The following is a 21,717-nucleotide window of genomic DNA, read 5'->3' on the forward strand; positions in this document are numbered from 1 at the left end:
CTCTGATCTGTCCACAGGTTCATAGGTCTTCAAATAAATGTATGTGAGTAATGATAGTAAGTAATCACTAGGGAAGCGATTGATTGTTTATTGACGCTAATAAACTATCGTTAAGATAAGTTAAGATTCATCCACCTGTTTTCCCAGGGGTGCCCTCCCCCCATAAATTGGGTACCCAAGAAATGGTCATCAGTAGTCATTCTAAAACCGCTGACCCCTCCAAGACTTGATTTTGACCCCCCCCCCCCCCAAAAAAAAATTCAAGGTCGCAGCTCATTCTTGTTCCAACAACCCCCCCCCACTATAGACACCCCTGTACTCCCGTTGTAAGGGTCCCACGGTCCCACCTAGAGAGCCGACTCCTAGAACTATCAAATTATGAAATGTATTTTGTATGCGTTAATAGTTCATCCTATGTTACATTATGCATTTTTATGGTAGTGATTTGTTGTGTATTTTTGACATGGTTTTGTATATATGCATATGCACTCTTAGGCCAATACAAAAATTTAAAACATTCAAAAAGTCACTAACTTATTTGGCCTATGTAGCCGGGAGACATTGTTGTGTCCGGCCTACAAAAACTGAGCTTCAAATTGAGAGTTCAAAATCCACTCATAATGTAATGCTCAATAATACTTTCATTTTAAGGTTGGAATACGTTCGTAATCTTGCCTTTGAAATTTCTTCATGGAAAATTCACTTCCAAAACAAACTTTTTGTTCTCAAACCTTTAGAACTATTTGATAAACCGATATAAAACATAAAATTTGTCATAAATTTTGTTAAAATTTTTAACACTCGTGATAAATATTAAATTTTTGTTATGAAAACTGGGAATTAAAAATTTTTGTTTTGTATGACAATAATTGTCTATATGGTTTGTATTGCTAATCACGACAAATAAATGAATATGAATATCATTAATAAGTTTTAAAATCGCTACCAGGTGGTTCGGAACTCACCAGAACCTGTAGGTCCACTCATCTCTCTTTTTCATCCGACTCATTATCCACACACAAGCATGAAGCTCATGTGGGCAACATTCTTAAATAGTGTTTGTTACATTTCAAAGAATTCTGTTACAATTATGGCGCAATTTGTCGCAAGCTGGTGTTACATTGCTGGCGCATCGAATTTACTAATAATAATAGTCTAATAGATAACGAAGTAAAACATTCAAATACTACTGTTTTTTCATGAATTCAATGAATGATTCAGGGAAAATGGTTTTTTAATGCAATATGATTAGATTTCCCCAGCAGTTATCACTTTATTTTTTCCATAAGATAACAATATTAAACAGAAATCAAAGAACTACGACTAATATTCTTCATTCAGCATTCACTATATTTTTGTTGTATGAAAAGAACAGTTCATACAGTTAAGTAGGATGATAAGGGATTATGATCAATCTGCACAAAGATAGGAATATTTTATAATATTCCTGTTTTAAATGATTCCTGAATATCCTTCCTTAATCTCATTCCAATGCCCACTCCCTTGTATACGTATGTAGGCTATTTGACTGTTTTATTGAATCAATGGAATGTTAGAGATCTGACATCGCGTTAGCTTCTACATGAATTTCGCTAAATAATATTCAACATAGATATTCCAATCGCTCTAAAATAGAACATCTTCTCTCCATAATGAACCATTATTGGAGGGAATTTACCTTTTGTTTTTGGGAGTTGATTAAAATCTCAAATAGCTTTACATGCTTGCATTTTCCTCAGCTGAAATCGTTTGAAAGACTCATCTCTGTTCTACCCTTACACTACTCCAAATATTATCTATTAGAAAGCAATGTGAGAATTAAGAATTTAAGTGTTATTATAAGCAACACTAGTAAAGATTGTAAAGTGAGTTCAAAATCCTCCGTATGAATGGAGAAGGTTCAAGGTTCCAGTGAAGGTCTAGGACAGAATAGTAAAGTTAATTATATACAAGGCCATGTGTTCCTAGAATCACTACAGCCACAAATATCCTAGTATCTATTAAACGCTTGAAAAATGTGCTTTCAATTCCATTATGCGCAAACATCAAAATCCATTATTCAACATTATTCTAGTGTTAATTACAGCAACATGATCGGTTCACCAGGGAGAATTTTTGTTCATTTCATATTTATTTCTGAACCGATTCAAGATTAAATAATCAACCTGTATTACATTTACTGTGACTTAATATTTCCAAAGATACCTACCATATTCAAAAGCTCAAATAAATACAAGTATTTGTATTTTTATTGGCAATCAACCAATTCTATAAACTTAATGGATTATTAATTGGAAATCTCAGTTACCTCCAACAATCGACTAAATGCACCAATCATTATTTACATTATATAATTATTTCATCATACTCTGAAATTATAATAATATAATTGAAAAATCGGTATAATTTATAGGATTTATCAATATCAAATGAACCACACTTGATCAATAATTGTGGAAATGGCCTGGATTTTTTATATTTACTAAAATACAATAACAACTAATTATTTTTCTTGTACTGAATTCAAGTCACGTTCCATAGAATGATTCATCTATTTCTCTAGGTAGCGGCCGATTAGAATCATAAGTCAGTTTTATTCTTTTCAATTTATATCTATTCTAAAAAGAAAACGATATCCAACACTCTCCCAGATAATAACTAGTTCCAAAACTGAATCAAACGGAGGACGCTCTCATTGTCATATTCAATTGGAAAGAGTTTCATCATAGAGAAACAATAGCGTAAGTAGATATCCCATGGTATAGGGAATTTATGACGCAACTTTTACTGTTATCTCAAGCCGATTACTGTCGATTATTGTCAATTTTTACTGTTTTGTTGGGGTGATAGGGAATTTGAGAGACTACCAGCGTCATAGGAAAGAACAACGTGAACTATCGGCTTGGGATAACAGTAAAAGTTGCGACATAAACGCCCTATACCATGGGATATCTACATATGCCATCGTTTCTCTATGGTTTCATCCACCTGTTGCATGATCACAGTGAGAACAAACTGACTGCAAAATGCCTTTTAAACCAAACATCACCAAACAATCCATGGATTAATTATTGATAATTCATGCTTTCATTATACGGCAAACAAAACAATAATGATTATTTTCAACATTAATTGATGCACTCCAGATTAATACAATAGACTAGCCAATATCAATGTGACTTGGAGAGAAGTGTTGTAAATGTGTATAGAATTTCATACATGGCAGATTCATCTACGAAGCCGCCCGCATTGGAAACATTCAAGTATTAACCGCATTTTTCAGATAAATCAAAGTCAATCTCTATAATCTCCATTTTATATTAGCCTTTTTTGTCACACTTTCAAACTGGTTGAGTTGTTTGACGAAGAGGACGAACTACTGAGTAATTAAATAAGTCATTCATCAAGTTTAACATCTCAATGGCCACAATCATTGTCAATGGTAATTTCAAAACAATTTTAATTACTGAATACGGAGAAATTTATTAAAACACACAATGACCTTCAGGAATATTATTAGAATGAATTAAGAAACTACAAATTCATATTCATTTTGTTGGGGTATGGTGTTCTATATGACCATCTATGATCATCATGGAATACTTGCTGATAGAATTTCTGGAAAATTATGCCTTCGGATAGCTCAATGATACAAAGTTTTATTTTAAGAAAATGAATTTGGAGGGATTGGGCTACACTATTTTTTATAGATGTTTAGTTTCAAGCCACATCTATTTGAGTTATCGAGAAAATCCAGAAGGAGCATCCATCATATAACTGAATGTTCATCGAGAAAATTCACGTTTATAATTGATCGTCCATGCTGTCATCCTCTGGTTATGGACAATATGAAAATATCCGGTTGTGAAAATATCAGAGAGCGTTACATGCTGTGGATTTATACGGTCAAATATTTTCTTTTCGGGGTGGTTGTTTAAAGTATTGGAAAACGAATTTCCAGCTTTTCTTTTCATGTTGAGCGTCAACTAACTCTTGTCACGTGTTGGAAATCCTGTAGGTGAAATTTGCGACCAATGATTTTTTTTAGATGATAAAATGATATTGTACTTACCACCAATTGCTTCCTCGGCCACGAGACGGGCGATTTTTAGCGGTGACCTGAGCGGGGCTAACCAAGGCCGTGAGAAGCGTGAGAAGCACCAGTGGCGCAGAAGACCACATCATTGCGCTGCCATCACCAGGCTTGTACTGCCCCCACGCACCGGTAGGCCCCACCGTGGCTGGGTGCTCACGACAGGGGGGGCAGGGGCCGCCCCCGTCACGCCCTTCCCCCTCCAATCAACCCTAACCACGCCCCCTGCCCTCATCAGCCCTCTCACAGACACTATTCACAATTCCCAGAAACAATAATATAGGAGACAAGCAACTGAAATTCTCACACATCTTTATTCCCGATTGGGTACTTGAGTGTGTGAAGTTGAGACTCCAGTGCCTTTAACAACTTTTACTCACAGAAGATCAATGACAAAATTCATTCAATGACAAAGCATATTTAAAGACCAAGCTTTTCTCAAAGTTACATTTGAGAAGTATTTATATGTAGGTTTTTTATGTTGGATCCTAGATAGCCTATCCATACATATCTGAACTGCAATAACTGGAGAGCAGTGGCAGCGATAGCGTGCCCCCGAGCTGTGGGGGGGGGGTTGCTCAAGCCTTGACCAGGTTTTTTTCGGGATATTTTACTGGGACCCGGGCCCCAGTTGATAGGCGCCGTGTCTCCACAAGGGCCCCCTTGATAGGAGGGCTATTATAACACAATTTTGTTTCAAATTTATGGAAGTATTGTCAAAAAATTACAAAATTAAGCTAAATGTCCGCATGCATGATTGTGGATCAAAAACAGTAATAACCATTATTTTTAGATATTTGTATTTATTATTCAATTTTATGATGCCAAGTGTATATATTGTTTATCGTTGGCAGATAAATAATTCAGCTATGTGTAGGTCGCGTCGTGGTGGCTCTCCGGCAGGCGGGGCTGGGGCGGTAATATTCAATTCAGCCCGACTGAAAGCGCTAGAAAAGATTATATTATACTAAATAATGCTATTGAGTGATGTTGACTTAAAACTTATTTGTGAATCAGAAGCGGAATGTTTTCAGTACACCGGCGCAGTTACTTTCCAGTGAAAAGAAGGCATTTAGTATTACTTACACGGAACAATACGTACTATTTATCAATTTAAGAATTTAAGGAGAAAGATAGGCATCCAGCATTACACGGAATGATACACTCTATCAATGAGTTCAAGGATGAAGATATGCATTACGCATTGCACGGCATCGCACGCAACAATAGCAATTCAAGATATTCGAAGAGAGAGATGTGCATTCAGCAAATCACGAAACATTGACGTACACAGTATATGTACACAATAGATTGCAGTCACCTTGTTACAATATGAAACAGGGGTACTGTGGTTCCTAAAATTGGAGTTTCCAATCCTCCAATTGACTTTGAGTAATTCGAGATATTAACCCTAATTAATAATTATGATGAATCCCTTCTAATAATTTAATGATGAATCCTCAATTTAGCAAAACTATCTACTAAGAATAGTGAATGGGAAGTATAATATTGTATAGTTTATCAGGAAAGAAAAATTATTCCATTTTGAATGCGATTATACGGGATGCAAGAATATTTAAATTTTTTTAAGGATGAGAGATATCAGGGGGCTATCAATCTTAATGCAGAAATTATTGACGATATGACATAATATTTTGAAACCTGTCTTTCAGTTCGTAGAAAATCAGCCTATCATTTGAAATACACAAGTAAACCTTTGTTTACTCCACTGCGACTCGCATAACGGCGACGATTTCAATATTTTAACCACTTCTTAGAAATTCTCCTCACCATCATGCAATTCACATTTGTGTACACAAGGCTCATTCAATAAGAATAATATACTGGCAAAATTAGTAGCAATTTGTTTCTCTGATATTATTAAAAAGAAAAAAAATGATATCATTGTTAATTATGGAGGCTAGTAAGTTATTAGTAAGAATTCACTTGTCATGGATACTTTTAATATTTTTCACGGTCTGTGGGAATAATGAGAGTTTTTAATAGGCCAGTAATTATTGCTGGCGTTTCGTATAACGAAGGAGCTCATAAGTACGGTATAGCCAAGCCGTAGTCCGTCCTTGAGTTAAGACAATGGCATTCACTCAATCGCTCTCGTAATTGGACTTCTTCAGGATAGAGTATCTCCTATTGTTCTCTATCGATTTTTATATTCCGTTTAAACAATCTAATCACAGCAACAATGAGTCAGGGAATACGTGAATATTCAGCCATTCCCCATTATCCAATCATATTTGAACAGTATAAACTCCAGAAATTCTCTCTATACCAGATATAAATGTATGCTTAAACTCATGTTGGTCATTTTTCCACATCCATATGCATAGAAAACATAGCTTGGCATACTTGACAAAACAATATGGGAAATGCAATGGATTTAAAGAACAATTATTAAACGTAGAATACATTTTCATGAATAAAACCGAATCGTTCTTCCTGACACGATGATAGCTTTGATCATGTCTAATGGATCAATGATCAATGGATCATGATAATGATTATTGGTCAATGGATTGACAAGCAATGGAAAAAATATAATTCCTGACATGTTTCGCCTCCATTGCCTTAGATGCAATTATTTCGGGGGGACGAATTCATATCTGTACCTTTTATTGCATTTTTAAGCTTCGAGTCATCACTATTTTTTTGAAAAAACTTTATTACTTTCCTTGCCCTATTACCATAGGTAAGGAAAGTATTGCTTTCCGAAAAAAATTAAGGTACCCCAATTTCTGAATTTCTATACGTTTCAATGTCCCCTGAGTCCAAAAAACTGGTTTTTGGGTATTGGTCTGTATGTGTGTGTGTGTGTGTGTGTGTGTGTGTGTGTGTGTGTGTGTGTGTGTGTGTGTGTGTGTGTGTGTGTATGTGTGTGTGTGTGTGTGTGTGTGTATGAGTGTATGTGCGTCTGTGTACACGATATCTCATCTCCCAATTAACGGAATGACTTGAAATTTGGAACTTAAGGTCCTTTCACTATAAGGATCTGACACGAACAATTTCAATCAAATGCAATTCTAGATGGCGGCTAAAATGGCGAAAATGTTGTCAAAAACAGGGTTTTTCGTGATTTTCTCCGAAACGGCTCCAACGATTTCGATCAAATTCATACCTAAAATAGTCATCGATAAGCTCTATCAACTGCCACAAGTCCCATATCTGTAGAAATTTCAGGAGCTCCGCCCCATCAATGCAGATAGATTCCCAATTATCAGGCCTCAGATACAATTGAAACAAAAAAAATCAAGTGGAGTAGATTGAGTATACAAAACTCTACAATTAATGTTCAGTAACATTTTCACCCAAAATTGAAAATAAGCTTTAAATTCGAGAAAATGTGATTATTCAATTGCAAATTATTGTTGATTCTATTAAATCATTCACTATGAAGAGATAGCAGACCTCATGTGTGTCTCCAGCGTTATTGCCCTGTCACCAGCAAGCTCAAATCTTTGAATAAGTACACTTGAGATGCGCGGGAACACTAGCGTCAGGTGATCAATTTTCATAACTGCAAGGAAAGTTGTGTGAGTGCGCCACACCAGATTTTTTTACTGTGTAATTAATTGTAATTCTAATTTCAATTTTGAAATGAGATTTCAATTCAGTAAATGAGGGATTGATTTGGAAGAATGACTCAAATGAGTTTACTATGATTGATAATTGAGATCAGAATCATTATCACTATAATATTAATGTCTCAGTTGCTTCAGATCTCAATATTATCCAAGGACAAGGAACAATCATTCTAACCGTTCTAAATAAAAACTTGCACTGGCAATCCTTCTGAGCAAATTGGAGTTTTTGAAGGTTTTGTTTGGTTGCATGCATTAGTGATCTTTTATTTTATTCTATTCTTCAATGGTATATTGGAGGGTTGAAGTCAAGTATTCAGGCCTACTGCAGGGGTGCCCACAAGGTGGCGGCTTGGACGCAGACTGTGTTGGGGGAGGCGGGGGGCTCAAAATTGAATTTTGAGGGAGTACCAAAAAACGGTCAGCAGTGCTAAGAATGACTACTGCCGACATTTTTGGGTTTCCGATTTCATTCAAGGGGGGGCTATCTGATAAATTTTTCCCAATTTCATGGAGGGTGCGTTCTTGGGCTTTGTGGGGATGGTCACCCCTGCATACTATACTGCAAGTGAACAGGTATATCGATGGTACTGCACTGCAGTGTATGTGCAATCTCTGGTATCACACTCTCTGACTCTCTTCAACCGATCTCACTATTGGAACGATGACTCCCATTGTGAGGTGCACGTTATAATTGCCACTGCCTTCTATAGACGATACCTGATAGCCGGTATAACTGATGTCATATCAACTGTTCATTCTTGTTTATAATGATAAATTATATTGTATTTGTCAAGAAAATTTATTTTTCAATGATTGAATAATAAATTTTCATCATTGGGATTGAATATTTTGTTGATTCCTATACTTCCACATTGTCTGGCAACGTTGTGAAGCTAGAAAAGGATAGTATTATCTGCTATGGCAAATGATAGACAAGGATAACAAAACCAATATTGATCAAGTACTGCCACTATAACGTGGACCTCACTATAGTTGCTCACTTATCTGTTTCGTAATAACTCAGAACTTATTTATACGATTAATTGAATGATGGGAGGACTTGCTTCATCTTTTAAGGTGAAAGATGAGAGAATCGTTAACGAAGGAGGAACTAAGTTGAAATTCCTCAGCTTTTAAAAGAGAGATTTTCTCAACATATGTATCGTCCCAAGCAGCATTTGAACCAGAATTTAAATTGTTGTGAAATCATCCCTAGAATAAAATACAAGATTTTTCAATTCCTTCATATTCATCTTACCTTTACCTCAACGTTCGCTTTTGCAAAGATGCGTTTGCTTATTCCTGGTATGAGCAATGAGCATTGGTATTTCCAAAGTTAGTCTCTTCTTTCATGCTCAGTCCATATCCATATGCATGAGAGACATTGCTAGAAGCCGCTTGTGGTACTGTTTGTTTGAGCTCTATTGAGCAATTACTTGAAGGACTTGAGACGTGGGAGGTATGTCTGTTCCAACAAACCACCATAGACGTGGAACAATAACAAGTTACACAGTTAAATGTTGAAAGTGGCTCACGATTTTTGTTCGCTGTTGGAAAAGAAAGAGGTGGGTGGGAGGGAGTTCGTCAATGTGGAATATGTACTGTACTGTTGCAGGACTCTGAGACGGAGACGGGCGCTGTGTAGTAATCGAGCTGAAGAAGGCCCATTCTGTACCGATTAGAAGACTCCTTCCTATATAAATCTAATCGGCGGTTCCCGGTCACCGGTGTTGAAATCCTTTCCGTTCGGCTCAGCGACGCCATTGGTCGAAATTTGACCACGCCTCCCACAAGCTCTCCGTGCACTTATTATTTTTATTTTGCTTTATAGCGCATCTTACTCAATTCCCGTTGAGCTGCACACGGACAACGCCAGCATTATTCTTTTCTGTGAATCTCTTACTCTTTTCATCTTCAACTTACATCTACATCTGCTATTCTCTTCATCTTATGATTTCAGAAGTTCAATTCAAACTAGAAATAAATAATAAAAATAAAACCAGCATAACCATCAGCAATTCTAAAGGCGTATTCTGAAATTTGCATGATGAGAAAAAACGATTCAAAGGAAGTGTAATAGACCACGTTTTCATTCACTACGAATAAAGCCTGAGGCTGTAGAATCGTAATCGATCCTCAAACTCATGTCCATTTCACATTCATTTTCATGCATTTCGCAACTTGCGTAATAGAGTTCTAGCTTCAGGCCGTCAGGCTATGGTAAAATCATTATCCCTGATATTCCTCCGGATGATGCATCATTCATCTTTGTACAAACCTACAAGAGGACATTATGATAAGGGGGCTCTTATTGAATGGACATTTTTTTATAATTAATATGTCGGTTTTCACAATATAAGAATGTTAAAGATAAGGTATGCCTAGTTGTTACACATATTTCAATAGGCATTTTTGAGCAGGTGAACTAAGGCCTGGTTGCACAAGAGTCTGTTAAATTCTAATCGTGATTAATTTCACGAGTACCGATCAGAGAAAGCTTTTTCTGTGAGAAAAGTAGATCCGATCAAAGAAAAGAAGGCTTCTGTAATTGTTTTTCGTGAAATGTCGTGCTTTTGTGCAACCGGCTTTTATGCAACCAGTACTATGTAGACCTATATTTCATTTCATGAAAGATGTTTCTGTTGAATATGATGACTCAAAACATAAGTAAACTGGAAGTTTCAGGCCCGGTTGCACGTAAATAAAATTCATGTGAGACGTCTGATGATTTTAATAAATCCAATATGGATGCTAATGGAAGTAAATTAATGAAATTTTCTCCTTTTATTTCTGAAACGAATCTGATTCTATTCAACGTATATTGATTTGGAAAGATTTCCTGAAACGCAGAAATTGATTGAATGGACGACGGTTGATGATATTTGTGAACAGGACATGATACCGATTAATGTGAGTAATTGAATGTTGGCGGTCACGAGCAGCAGCGCGTCCGGATTCGGCGATGTCTTCATTAGTCATGATGCTATCGACTCATTCATCGTTCATCGACTGGAACCAAGTCGCTGATGCCACACGGCAGGCGGAACCCATTTGAACGCGACCTCAGCAGCCACATTCGCACATAGGGCAGACTTCATCCCAACCTCACCCTCACCACCACGCCATCACCCTCCTCACCACAACCATTCTCTCCATCAAATCGATCGTGCGGCGGCAAAAACTCTCACAGTTGAAATTATAATGGTCAAACAATCATAATAGTTGAATTGTACATCGGAGTGCGGCGCGAGAATTCAATTAGCGATTTGACACAGATAAGCTGAATAACGACCGTGATAATAACAAGGAAAATACACTTTCTCGCTGCTGCTGAATAATATCAACGGTTTTTTATTATTGCTTTTGTGAGCTCCCTCTTTACTGTCGTAATTCCTCGGTCGCCTTCGGCTGCGAACAGTCGCACCGCGCCGCCGACTTTATTATCATTCTAGTTGATTCAAAACAATCGTCCTACGTTTCTTCAATACTTCATACATGACCGCTTATTTGTTGGCTCATTCATGCTGCAGCATGTAGTCTCCTCGGCGTTATATGAGTCCTCTCTCTGATGACTCCATTCACTCTTTGACCACCATTAGTCTGCTCCAAACACCATCACTGAGATATATTTTATCTAAATCATGAAATTCGGCTCAATTCTTAGTTACTCATGGGCAGATGATTTAACAAATCTTCACACTAAAGTAGAATGATGATTTAATTTTGTATAAGCTTACCATTTCTCATCAATTGATAAAAGTAGTGGAGGAAGTTTTATTTAAAAAAGAAATGTCATTCTTGAATATAATATGGAGATTCATGGTAAAACTCTACCAGTTTTAATCCATGATAACTTTGATAGCTTGATAACTTCCGGGTAATTAAATTATTCTCTACTGGAATATTGATCAATCCATTTTGGGATCACCTGGCTAAGTTTAAATCTCCTCTACAAAATTGGAATATTAAAGTTAGAGTTATTACTCATGTAATAACTCAATTAAGAGTTACTCACGAATGATTTGTAGATTTGAGTTGTTATGAATTATTAGCGTGGTTTTGAATTCTCATAGGAGATGCAATAGTCTTTAATCTATAGACAGTTTTTAGCATTGGATACTTCATTAGCACATATCATGGATGTTTGCTCGATCCTTAATACAAGAATAATGATCACAAAGTGGAAACTGATCACGAAGTGTTCTGAAGCATCATGATATTTCATACTTTGCTATTGCAAAGTATTCTAGTAAAGCGTTTAGCTTGTATTGCCTTTCTATGGAGAATCGGAAATGAGATCCATCCATTGTTTTGATGGATCCATATTGATTAATGTTCCTTGTTCAGATAATAAGAGTGAATTCTGATAAGTAGCCGATTCTGAACTCTATTGGGAAAAGGAAGTCGTATGAGTCAGTTCAGTAAGACCAGGTAGGTGAGCCGATCTTCATCATCCACTTTCTGCTTTGTCAAATTTTGAATGAATGATCAAAAACTTTTTCAAAATGTTTTTGTACGATGGAGTACAGGAAAAAACATCTCATTCACGAGTTCGAACAATGTTGATTCTTGGATAGGAAGTATCGACCACCCGTGAAAAGAGAAAAGTGTTTTTGTTTCCAAAAAGGAAAAAATTAGTCATCCCAGTCAGAGCGTTGATTTTTGAAAATATTTCGTGTTCCACCTTCTTCAAGTCTTGAATGAGAACTGACATTTATATGACCAAATCACAAACAGCAGAAAGTGGAGAAGTATTTAGAAATCGGCGAAACTACAGGTCTTTGTATGCAGCCAGGGAGGTGTGACATTTCCAAGTAACACCTTCACGTGTTATTAGTAAACTAGCTGTGTCAAAATATTGGAGGGCAGCTCAAAAGAATACCTGGACTTGTTTGCTTTCGGTGTGGTCTATACTCTAGCTATATAGATCGTTTGTATTGTTTTTGTGCGACCCTCTGAACATTTTGTTAGCTCGTCCACTTCAATTTATGACAGGAAATATCCTTGACACTTCAGGAAAGAACAGGTAGAGTGAGCTGATTCTTTTGTCTTCTACAGGACCTGCAGAAGAAGAACAATACAGACATGTTGTTTGGGTGGCTCTCATTGGTATTGCACATGGCTACACTACTCAAGATGCAAAATACTATTTTGTTGAAACATCACAAAAGCATTCTGGAAGAGCCATGCCCTTTTAGATGTTCCACTGATTTTTCAACGGTTCTTTTGATTTCTGCTTCAGACCTACAACGCTTGCGGGCAAGCACAGTCTGAGGTCTTTCCAAATGGCATTTGCAAATTTGAAAGAAAAGTCACGTGTATTTCAACACTCATTCAACTTTTCACATAATCTAGATGGTATTTCAACTCACATGGTATTCACAAGATAGAATAATAACCCAAAATCGAATCCTGATTAAAACGGCAAAAATCTATCAGAATGGCCATGAAAGTGTGATGGCGGTCACCTGGAAACAACGTGAGTCAATAGAATCGATGACATTCATAGAGCAGAATGGCCAGAACCGTTTTCTGGGAAACCCCCAAATTTTCATTGTCCATATTCCCTCCATTAAACAGTTACAAGCAGATAATTACTATTCACATATTTTTCAATAGTTTGTAGGAGTATCCAAATCTCCAAGAAGTCATTAATCAATTTCTCTAGCCTCTACAAACCCATTAGCAAGTCATGTATTTTGGAATCCCCATCTTTGAAATGAGTAAGGGTGAGGAGAAAATATATTCCTTCTTCGTCACGGGAAACTCGGTAAACAAAATGAATTATGTTCAATTCCAAATTTAAATGATGGTTTCAAATTATAATAATAGCAGATTGTAACTATGATGTTCGTTGACGAGGCACGACGCTGTAGTGGTTGTACAACAGAGTTGCACTGGAGCCAATGACTGGAGGGAATCTAATCTCGTGCTATTTCACATTGATAGAGTTGAATCATTTGTATGGAGGTGTGGAAATACATGAGATGCCATTTGAAAATGCTTACAAATGAGTGATTTATTTCCTCCAATTTAATTGCTGGCTATGTTAAAGTGCAGGGTTGAACACGTGCTCAGCAACGGGTAAAAATATCACAAATTTAATCTCCATGAAATTTGTAGCAAAACAAATATTGACTCAAGCTGCTGGGTTCGAAACATGTCTTATAGACCTTTGTTTGCGAATTTCCTATAAATCCAATATTAAAGTGTATTATTAATGAGTTTCCATCATTGAGATTCTACTCAACAGAATATTCAAGCCTGAACATTTATACGTAATTTTTTCATAATAGAACCACAAATAATATGCGTAAACTGAATAGTTTGTGAAGGGAATTCCTCTTTAGTCTTGTATCAAAACTCACTTTCTATTCAGACTCAAAAGTTGAATCGGGCACATTTCTCTTCTGGATGGGAACCTGTAGTAGCGTTTTGTCAATGAATTTATTGGTGAAACGGGAATCGACCTGTATTGCAGAGAATAGTTGGTGACGAAAGGATGAATAAGAACTTGCCACAATGGACAGTGCAGGAGGTAGGAGGCAGAAGGCGCTCGCCGGGGGTTCTCAGTTATTCATTGAGCAACTGCGCTGCTCGCTGGCCACATCGTCAATCAAACGCGATTGGTCATGAGTTGTCGATCGAGATCCCAACTATGTTGACAAATTCGACTTCTGACAAGAGATAAACATCAGGCCTACCCTTTTGGGGGTCTTCGACACCTCTTTTCTCCACTTATTTATCGCTCCATCTGAAGAATTATTCTTCCTCTCACCTTACACCTTGATAGTTCTGTGTACGAACATCTTCTTCCTCAACTTGCAAAATATCCATTCTTCCTCACGCTTTGCTATACTTTTGAACTGCTCCTTTATATCTTAGGCTAGTCTTCATAACAGGCTTTGAATAGTTTCATTGCATGGAACTGGTTCCTCAAATTTTGCATTTCACATCACGTACCTTTCCGAAAGGTATCATAATCTTTGTTTTTATTGTAAGAATTTTGCTCTCCCAATATCAAACTTTCACAATACCTTGTATCCTGATATTCATACCTTGTAATCTTATATTCCGTAGATATTATATTTGGTAGAGAGTTAGTGGGGAGGATATTTTTAATATTCGTTCCGAAGAATGGACATTGATATGTCCAAAGCTCCGCCAATTTATGTAGATGCATAACAATATAATTATTTTCTATAGTTATTATATTACAAATTGCTTTTTCATATCATATACAGTTCAATAATTATTTTCTTAGTCTATATTATGTAAATTCATCTATAATTTTGCTGTATTGTAAGCTATTGTATATAAGTGTATAAGCCAGTATATATTGTAATCTACATAAATAAAGTACTCAATCAATCAATCAATTCCGTCTCCATCATAATTTGTTAATAAAAAATGCCACTTCCTACTTCTCATATTCCACTGTTCCATTTCACTCTATACGTTGTAGCCAAGGCCACTCTAGGCCACTAGAGTTCATCTAGCGTAGCATCAAAAGAACCCATTATTCGAAATAATCATCTTTTTACATTTTATTTTCAAGCTTCAAACCTTATGATTCCACTCCAATTTCCTTCATATTTCTAGTGTTTCTTCTCTTTTTCTCTACCAGATCTCACTCTTTCTCATATACCTTCTCATCACTCTATCAGATCTCATAATTTCACCCTACCATCATCCTATGACTATTTGCTTCTTGGTTAATGGGAAGGATATTCGAGTATTCTTTCCAAATGATGGACATTGATATGTCCCACCAATTTATGTAGATAAGCAGAACAATATTATCTTATAGTAATTCTGAATTGCTTTTTTATATCATGTACTGTTAAATAAATATCATTTCTGTTTATATTAGGTAAATTCATTTAAAACTTTGATGTGATGTAAACTATTATATATTTATAAGTGTATGAGCCAGTATAACATATTGTAATCTGCAGGAGTAAGACACTCAATCTCAATTTCTCGTCCATCCTTCTCATTCTCATTTTCCTCTCTCATTCCATTCTCATCCTTCCTCTCTCTCTCAGCCTACTATATCTTGTCCATCTTCCTCGTTCTAACAGAACTCATCCTTTTCTCTCCTTATTCACTTCCAATATTCTGCCTCTTCTCTCCTCGAGTAAAAATGGATGGTAAAATTACGTTTCAATGTATTATTTAATTACATGGAAATTGACTAGAGATGAATATGGAAGAATATTCAACACCTACAACAAAATAAGAGAAGAGGAAGTAATTTATCGGTTTTTATTCGTTAATCTGTGAATAAAACTATCTCGAGGTCTGTACAGACGGGCGGGAAATACAACGATAAGTTGTTTTGGATATTGCGAATATCGTGTTTATTACCATTATCCACCTGAAATTGCTACAGCTATCAATCGCTTTGTATTAATCTTTATACATCATACCATCGTTATAATTTGCTATTGCGTTATTTAATGTGTTCTCAAATCTGAAATCTCAAAGTCGTTTGAAAAACTTGAGAAATCAAGATCATAACAGAAAAGACTTATTATTGGAAGATCTGTGAGAACACCTCCTTTTCCTGTAATTAGACCTCATCAATTCGTAAAAAGATTCAATCATCTAAGGTGATTCAATCTTTCAGGAATAAAAAAAAATAGTATGTGGAAAAATATTGTTTTTAATATCCTTCTTCGCCAGTAATCGTTTCCATCATACAATAATTATGTATAAGAGGATCAAATGTGACATACTGTATTATCAATAGAAAATAATTTGATAACATTTCATGGTCCATTTCAAACCTTTTTATAAATTGATGTAAGGTAGGTTTCAAATAAAATTGAACGATCATATATAACATTTGATCAAGCCATTTCGAATTCTGTATCGAACTAATGTCAACGAAATTACATAGTATGTCATTCACAATGGCGTTCAAGAGATCACACAAGCTATTCTCAAGATAAGATGACATCGGAGCTTAAGAAATTGGGATATAATCTGGTCTCTGGTCTCTTGAATCGTCAAATATGCAAAACACATGAAAATCAATCTCAAAAACAATTTTTTTTTAAATGTGGAAGATTTTCAAAACTACTGAATTTCTCCAAATTGTGAAGTGTAATACTTTCTGACTCTAAAAAATATATGATTGAGAGTATTTTCGTAGACAGTAAGTTTGTGGATGTGGAAAAATCGCGCATCGGGTTTGAAAGGAAGTATAGGAGAGGGACATGATGTCCTGGCGAGTGTCAGTCCCAAGTCCGGCAATTGTCTACCGGAAGTGGGCAGAGGGTCAGAACAGAGACAGACGCAGAGGCAGACGCAGAGGCAGACGCAGAGGCTGAGCCAGAGGCAGACGCAGAGGCTGAGGCAGAGCACACTCCGCGCGAACATGCGTTTCCACTAACGCAGCTTCCGTGAGCGTCCGTCACCTGTTGTTTTGACTGGTTCCAGAAAGCTTTGACCCCGTGCTCATCACTTCAGCACAGCTCGTGTCAAATACTTACAAGTCTCCTAATTTACGTCCTACATCTTCTCGAAAAGCACCTTCCACGAGCCCGTACACCACTTAAACCCTACCCTCTTCTACTAATTCACTTCCTAAATCGTCTAGCTTCTATATTTAGCATTTCAGGACCCTGTCTGAATAAAGTGTCATTGATGTGGCTCCTTCCACACATAAATTATGCTTCTGCACTCTGGTACTTGAGAGTCTTGATGATGGACTAGAAGCTTGGGAATCGCTTATTGCTGTGAACTGAGCAAATCAAAAACAAATGTAATACAAATTCAAGTTTTTACCGTAGCAGCCCATGAGTAGGCTTGAAACTGTATTAATTCACAACTAATAAACATCCATAAAATAAATACCTTATTAAGAAACACAGTTCCATTTAGTGAAAACACAATTATTTTCCATTCCATCTAACCTAAAGTAGGCTACATAAAACTGGGGTCAACTGTTATTTGCTATAATAGATAATAATAATTGTTCCCAGTTCAAGATTAACTTGTACAGGACCCATGAAGGAATCACCTTGGTTTTTTTATTAGTTGTTTGCAAGTTATTGGTAATCATGGCATAACGAATCCAGGTGATAGGATGGAATGTTGGTCAATGGACTTCTAATTGAGAATTTAGTACTCATCAACCATCTTGGAATAACAACATGAAATCTAATAAAGTGCTTAGACAATACAGACATTAAATGCCGTCGGTGCTTTTCAAGTAGCCAGTAAACATCAATTTTTATTATTGAATTTGACAAAGGTGGTAGCACTAATTGTGGAATGAACAAAGCCGCCGTTTGGCAAAGGTCGAATGCCAACCTTGGGTCATCAAACAAGGTCGTCCGATTCTCTGTTGATGTGAGGATGAATACAACAATAATTGAAGAGCTGTGAGTAATGTAGTTACTTGTCGTCATGTGCGAAGCTCGCGATTGATGAGCGTTCAGACGAGCGAATGTGAGATTTTAGCGGGGAAGCCTTTGTTGATTAGAGCATGTCGGACAACTCCACTATAAACTAGAAATATATTTAAGCCGTGTAAACTATATAGTATGCTGTCATTATTCAATTCATATTGATCTTCAGAACCTTCTCGTTTTGATAACTCGAGAGTGATTAGATGTACAAGGGTTCAATTCTTAATTTTCAGGTGAATGGGATGTACTATTCATCAAGTAATGTAAAGTAAAGTAAAGTGAAGATCAAAAGTTACATAAATACAATACAGTTTTTCATCTAGTGAAACAACACTTGCATCTATCTTATTAATAAAATCCATATGACGTTTATCCTTACATATCAAACCAAAGCAACTTCAGTAATTTCAATAGTAGGCTAATCTGGAAGATGTTGGAATCGTTTTGACTGAGGTTATATTATTATTCTAGAAATTATTCATTATAAACGCTTCCACAGTGTTCAAGATAGATACAAGTTTAATCACTGTAATATTACCTGTGTTCATAAGTTCAATTAGCTACATAAAAAATATTGATAGGCCTACTGAATAAAGCTTATTAGAAATCGACACTTTATTGAATTTATTATCCAACGATACAACATTTCATAGAATGAAATACAACATTATCATTCTCACATCGCATCATCTGGTGTCTCGTAGTCGTATCATAGTACCATCTAGAGCTGGAATGCTATGAGCAATCATGTGATGATTTTTTCTTGGAAACATAAATGAATGACCGATAAGAAAATTATTGTGGAATTAGATATTTGACCTTGTGCAGACCATGAGGCAGAAAACAGGAATTCTTGCACTTGCTCATCTTTAGCAATTTTCGAACCGATACAAGGACTTAGGCGAGTGACCTTGCATCAATATGCACGACCTTGCAAGCTCGCTCCTCAAGTCTGGTAACAGCCAATGATAATTCAAGGATCCTGGATGTGTCTTGAATATTTTCTCCTAATATCATCAGCATGACACCGTCCAAATTATATATATTTTTTTATAATGAACAATGGGAATATTTACTAGGAAAGAATGTATTGCCAGGAACATAGACTTTAGAACAATATACATTGAATTAATTAGGAGTGACATGGTTTTCCGTGCAGGAAAAATCACACAGGTCATTAGGTCATTAGGCGAGCTGGATGGACAACTCCTTATTCTATTACTGTGTCCTACTATTAATGAGGAATAAAATATATTATGAACAATCACTTTAAAATAACATTATTTTCCAGTGTTAACTTTGCTAACTGCTTGTAATATTATTGCCAGCACAATTTCAAGAGTTCTGTCTTCGAAGACAAAGAGAAATTAATTATTAGTCCGAATCATGGATGTGACATTGATTATGCTGTAAACGAGGTTTGATTATTTATTAGGTTGGAGATTTGATTATTCAAATGGTATCTAGTGAGTAAGATAAGATAATTCCGTTGAGATGCATGTAATGGTAATCAACAGGCTCTTGTATCTCATCTTTAATTGCAGTCTTATTAATTAGGGAGTCCGATCTCACTATTTAGTGATATTGTAAATAAACTCTTTTTTAAATCATAGATATTTAATCATTCAGAAATATTCTCAACTTACAGAAACGTACCACAGGCTAAAGCCCAAAACGGTATAGTCTTATATTACTTCTTATGAGTTATGAGCTATCCTTTATCTCCGAAGTCCATTTCAAGAACTGCTCCAAAGTCACCACAGTCTTGAATCCAGTTAGTGTCAAGATACTCGTTGTGCCGAATTATTCAATATTTATGAGACATTTTCATAGTAGAGAAGCGTTGTTTCAGAAAATAGAGAGGGTAAAATTGTTATTTGGCAGACAGTGCTATAAAGTCGAGTGGTTATGTCGGCAAAAGATGGCTGCCAGTGGAAAGGAGGTGGAGAAGTGTGGTCGAAATTATCAGACGAGAAATGAGGTGGAATGAATCGATCCATTAATATTGAAAAGTGTCTTGTTTTTCGAATTCGTTGTAGAAATTTTTAAGAGCGATGGTGATTTGAGAGTGTGACGGCCATTCGAAACAGAAATGGCTTGTTCCCCTGGGCTGCAGCGGCGGGGTGGATGTTAAACACCTGGTTTAATTCGAAGGTGGAGTTGATCAGGTAGGCCTGGCCCAAAAGAACTTGGGTGGCCTGCAATTTGTTAGACTGTAATTCACACCCTGGCCATCCAGCAGCCTCCCCCCCCCCTCAACACACCACTTCAATATCACGAGGAATCCGTCCCAAAAGAACACTGTCTGAATAGTAGATGGGCATTATTTTACAACTGAATTATAGTCGTTCCAAGTCTTCTTTTGTCACGCACAGATAGCATTGCCAATCCCTTGCGTATTCCATCCACAGTTCAGACACATTTTCACCTTCATAAATCATGATTTTGATTATATTGAGCAATCTGCCAAGGTGACTAGCAGGAAACTGGAGAAATTTGGATCCTCCTAACAGCTCTTTTTCTTTGTTTCCAAGTTTCTTCAGGAATAACAACCAGAACTAATGAGTAGCTGACTTTATTACAGATTACATCTTTGGGCCATCAAAACTTGCCTGACTCACCTGCCACTCTCACATAAGAATAATAAAACCTGATCAGCCTATATGAAGTAGAAAAATTATTCTATGGAGGAATAGTACCATTCTAGTCATGAGAGCATTCACTTCCTAAATTATTAAAACATTGAGCATTATAAAAACATTAACGTGATATTCATATACAGGGTGATTCTTAATTATGGTAAAATAATTTAATACGTGAAAGTAGAGGTAAAAATAAGAAAAAAGTTCTTATAAACATATATCCATAAACGCTTCATTAGCGAGCTATACAGGGTGAAAGATTTCGCCCGGAATTCAGTTCCTCTGGAGAAATATACCGATGCTGAATTGTATGGGGACTAGTTTTTGAAAAAATTATGGTGGATTCATATGGGAAAATATCTGAAAAATTGAATAAAACTAGTCTGGAAGCTGTTGTGTGAGTAGTAACAGAAACACTGAAGTGTGCCATCAATCCTAGTCGTCCACAACATCAGTTTCCAGTAAACATTTGGGCAGGAATCATAGGAGACCAACAGATCATCTACTTCTGTTCGAGCTTCCTCCCAGGCTTAATGGCTTAATCGGTTTTAGAGAGGAGCTATTTATCTTACTTGAAGATGTATCTCTTCAGTTGCGCCAAAGCATTTGGTTTATGCATGATGGAGCTCCAGCACACTTCAGTGTTGCTGTTCGTGAACACGAACACCTGAATCACAGCTTTCCAAATCAATGGATAGGCCGAGGTGAGCCAGTACCATGGCCAGCTAGGCCACACTTAAATCCTTTGGATTTTTATCTTAGGGGACACTTGAAAACCTTAGTATACAATACTCCGATGATACCATTGATGAACTCCGATTAAGGATTTTGAACTGAATAGAAATGATAAAGCAGACTCCTGGAATATTTGAACGGGTCCGACAATCGATGAGAAGACGTCTGAACATATGCATTCAGAACAACGGAGGTCACTTTGAACATCGTCTTTAGTCTTTTGGTAT

At 36.5% G+C, this 21,717-nt stretch overlaps 1 protein-coding gene across 1 annotated transcript in view; it reads right to left on the reverse strand.

The window, feature by feature from the left end:
• The window catches only part of LOC111054151 (protein wingless), a 37,722-nt gene extending 33,511 nt beyond the window's left edge, over positions 1–4,211 (reverse strand). Inside the window, exon 1 of the mRNA XM_022341122.2 lies at positions 4,073–4,211. Within this exon, the coding sequence (XP_022196814.1) occupies positions 4,073–4,185 (113 nt within the window). The 5' untranslated portion in view covers positions 4,186–4,211. The remainder of the gene's footprint in view (positions 1–4,072) is intronic.
• Between the last annotated feature and the right edge of the window lie 17,506 nt (positions 4,212–21,717).

Source organism: Nilaparvata lugens, chromosome 3 (genome assembly GCF_014356525.2).
Source record: "Nilaparvata lugens isolate BPH chromosome 3, ASM1435652v1, whole genome shotgun sequence".
NCBI classification, from domain to species: Eukaryota; Metazoa; Arthropoda; class Insecta; order Hemiptera; family Delphacidae; genus Nilaparvata; species Nilaparvata lugens.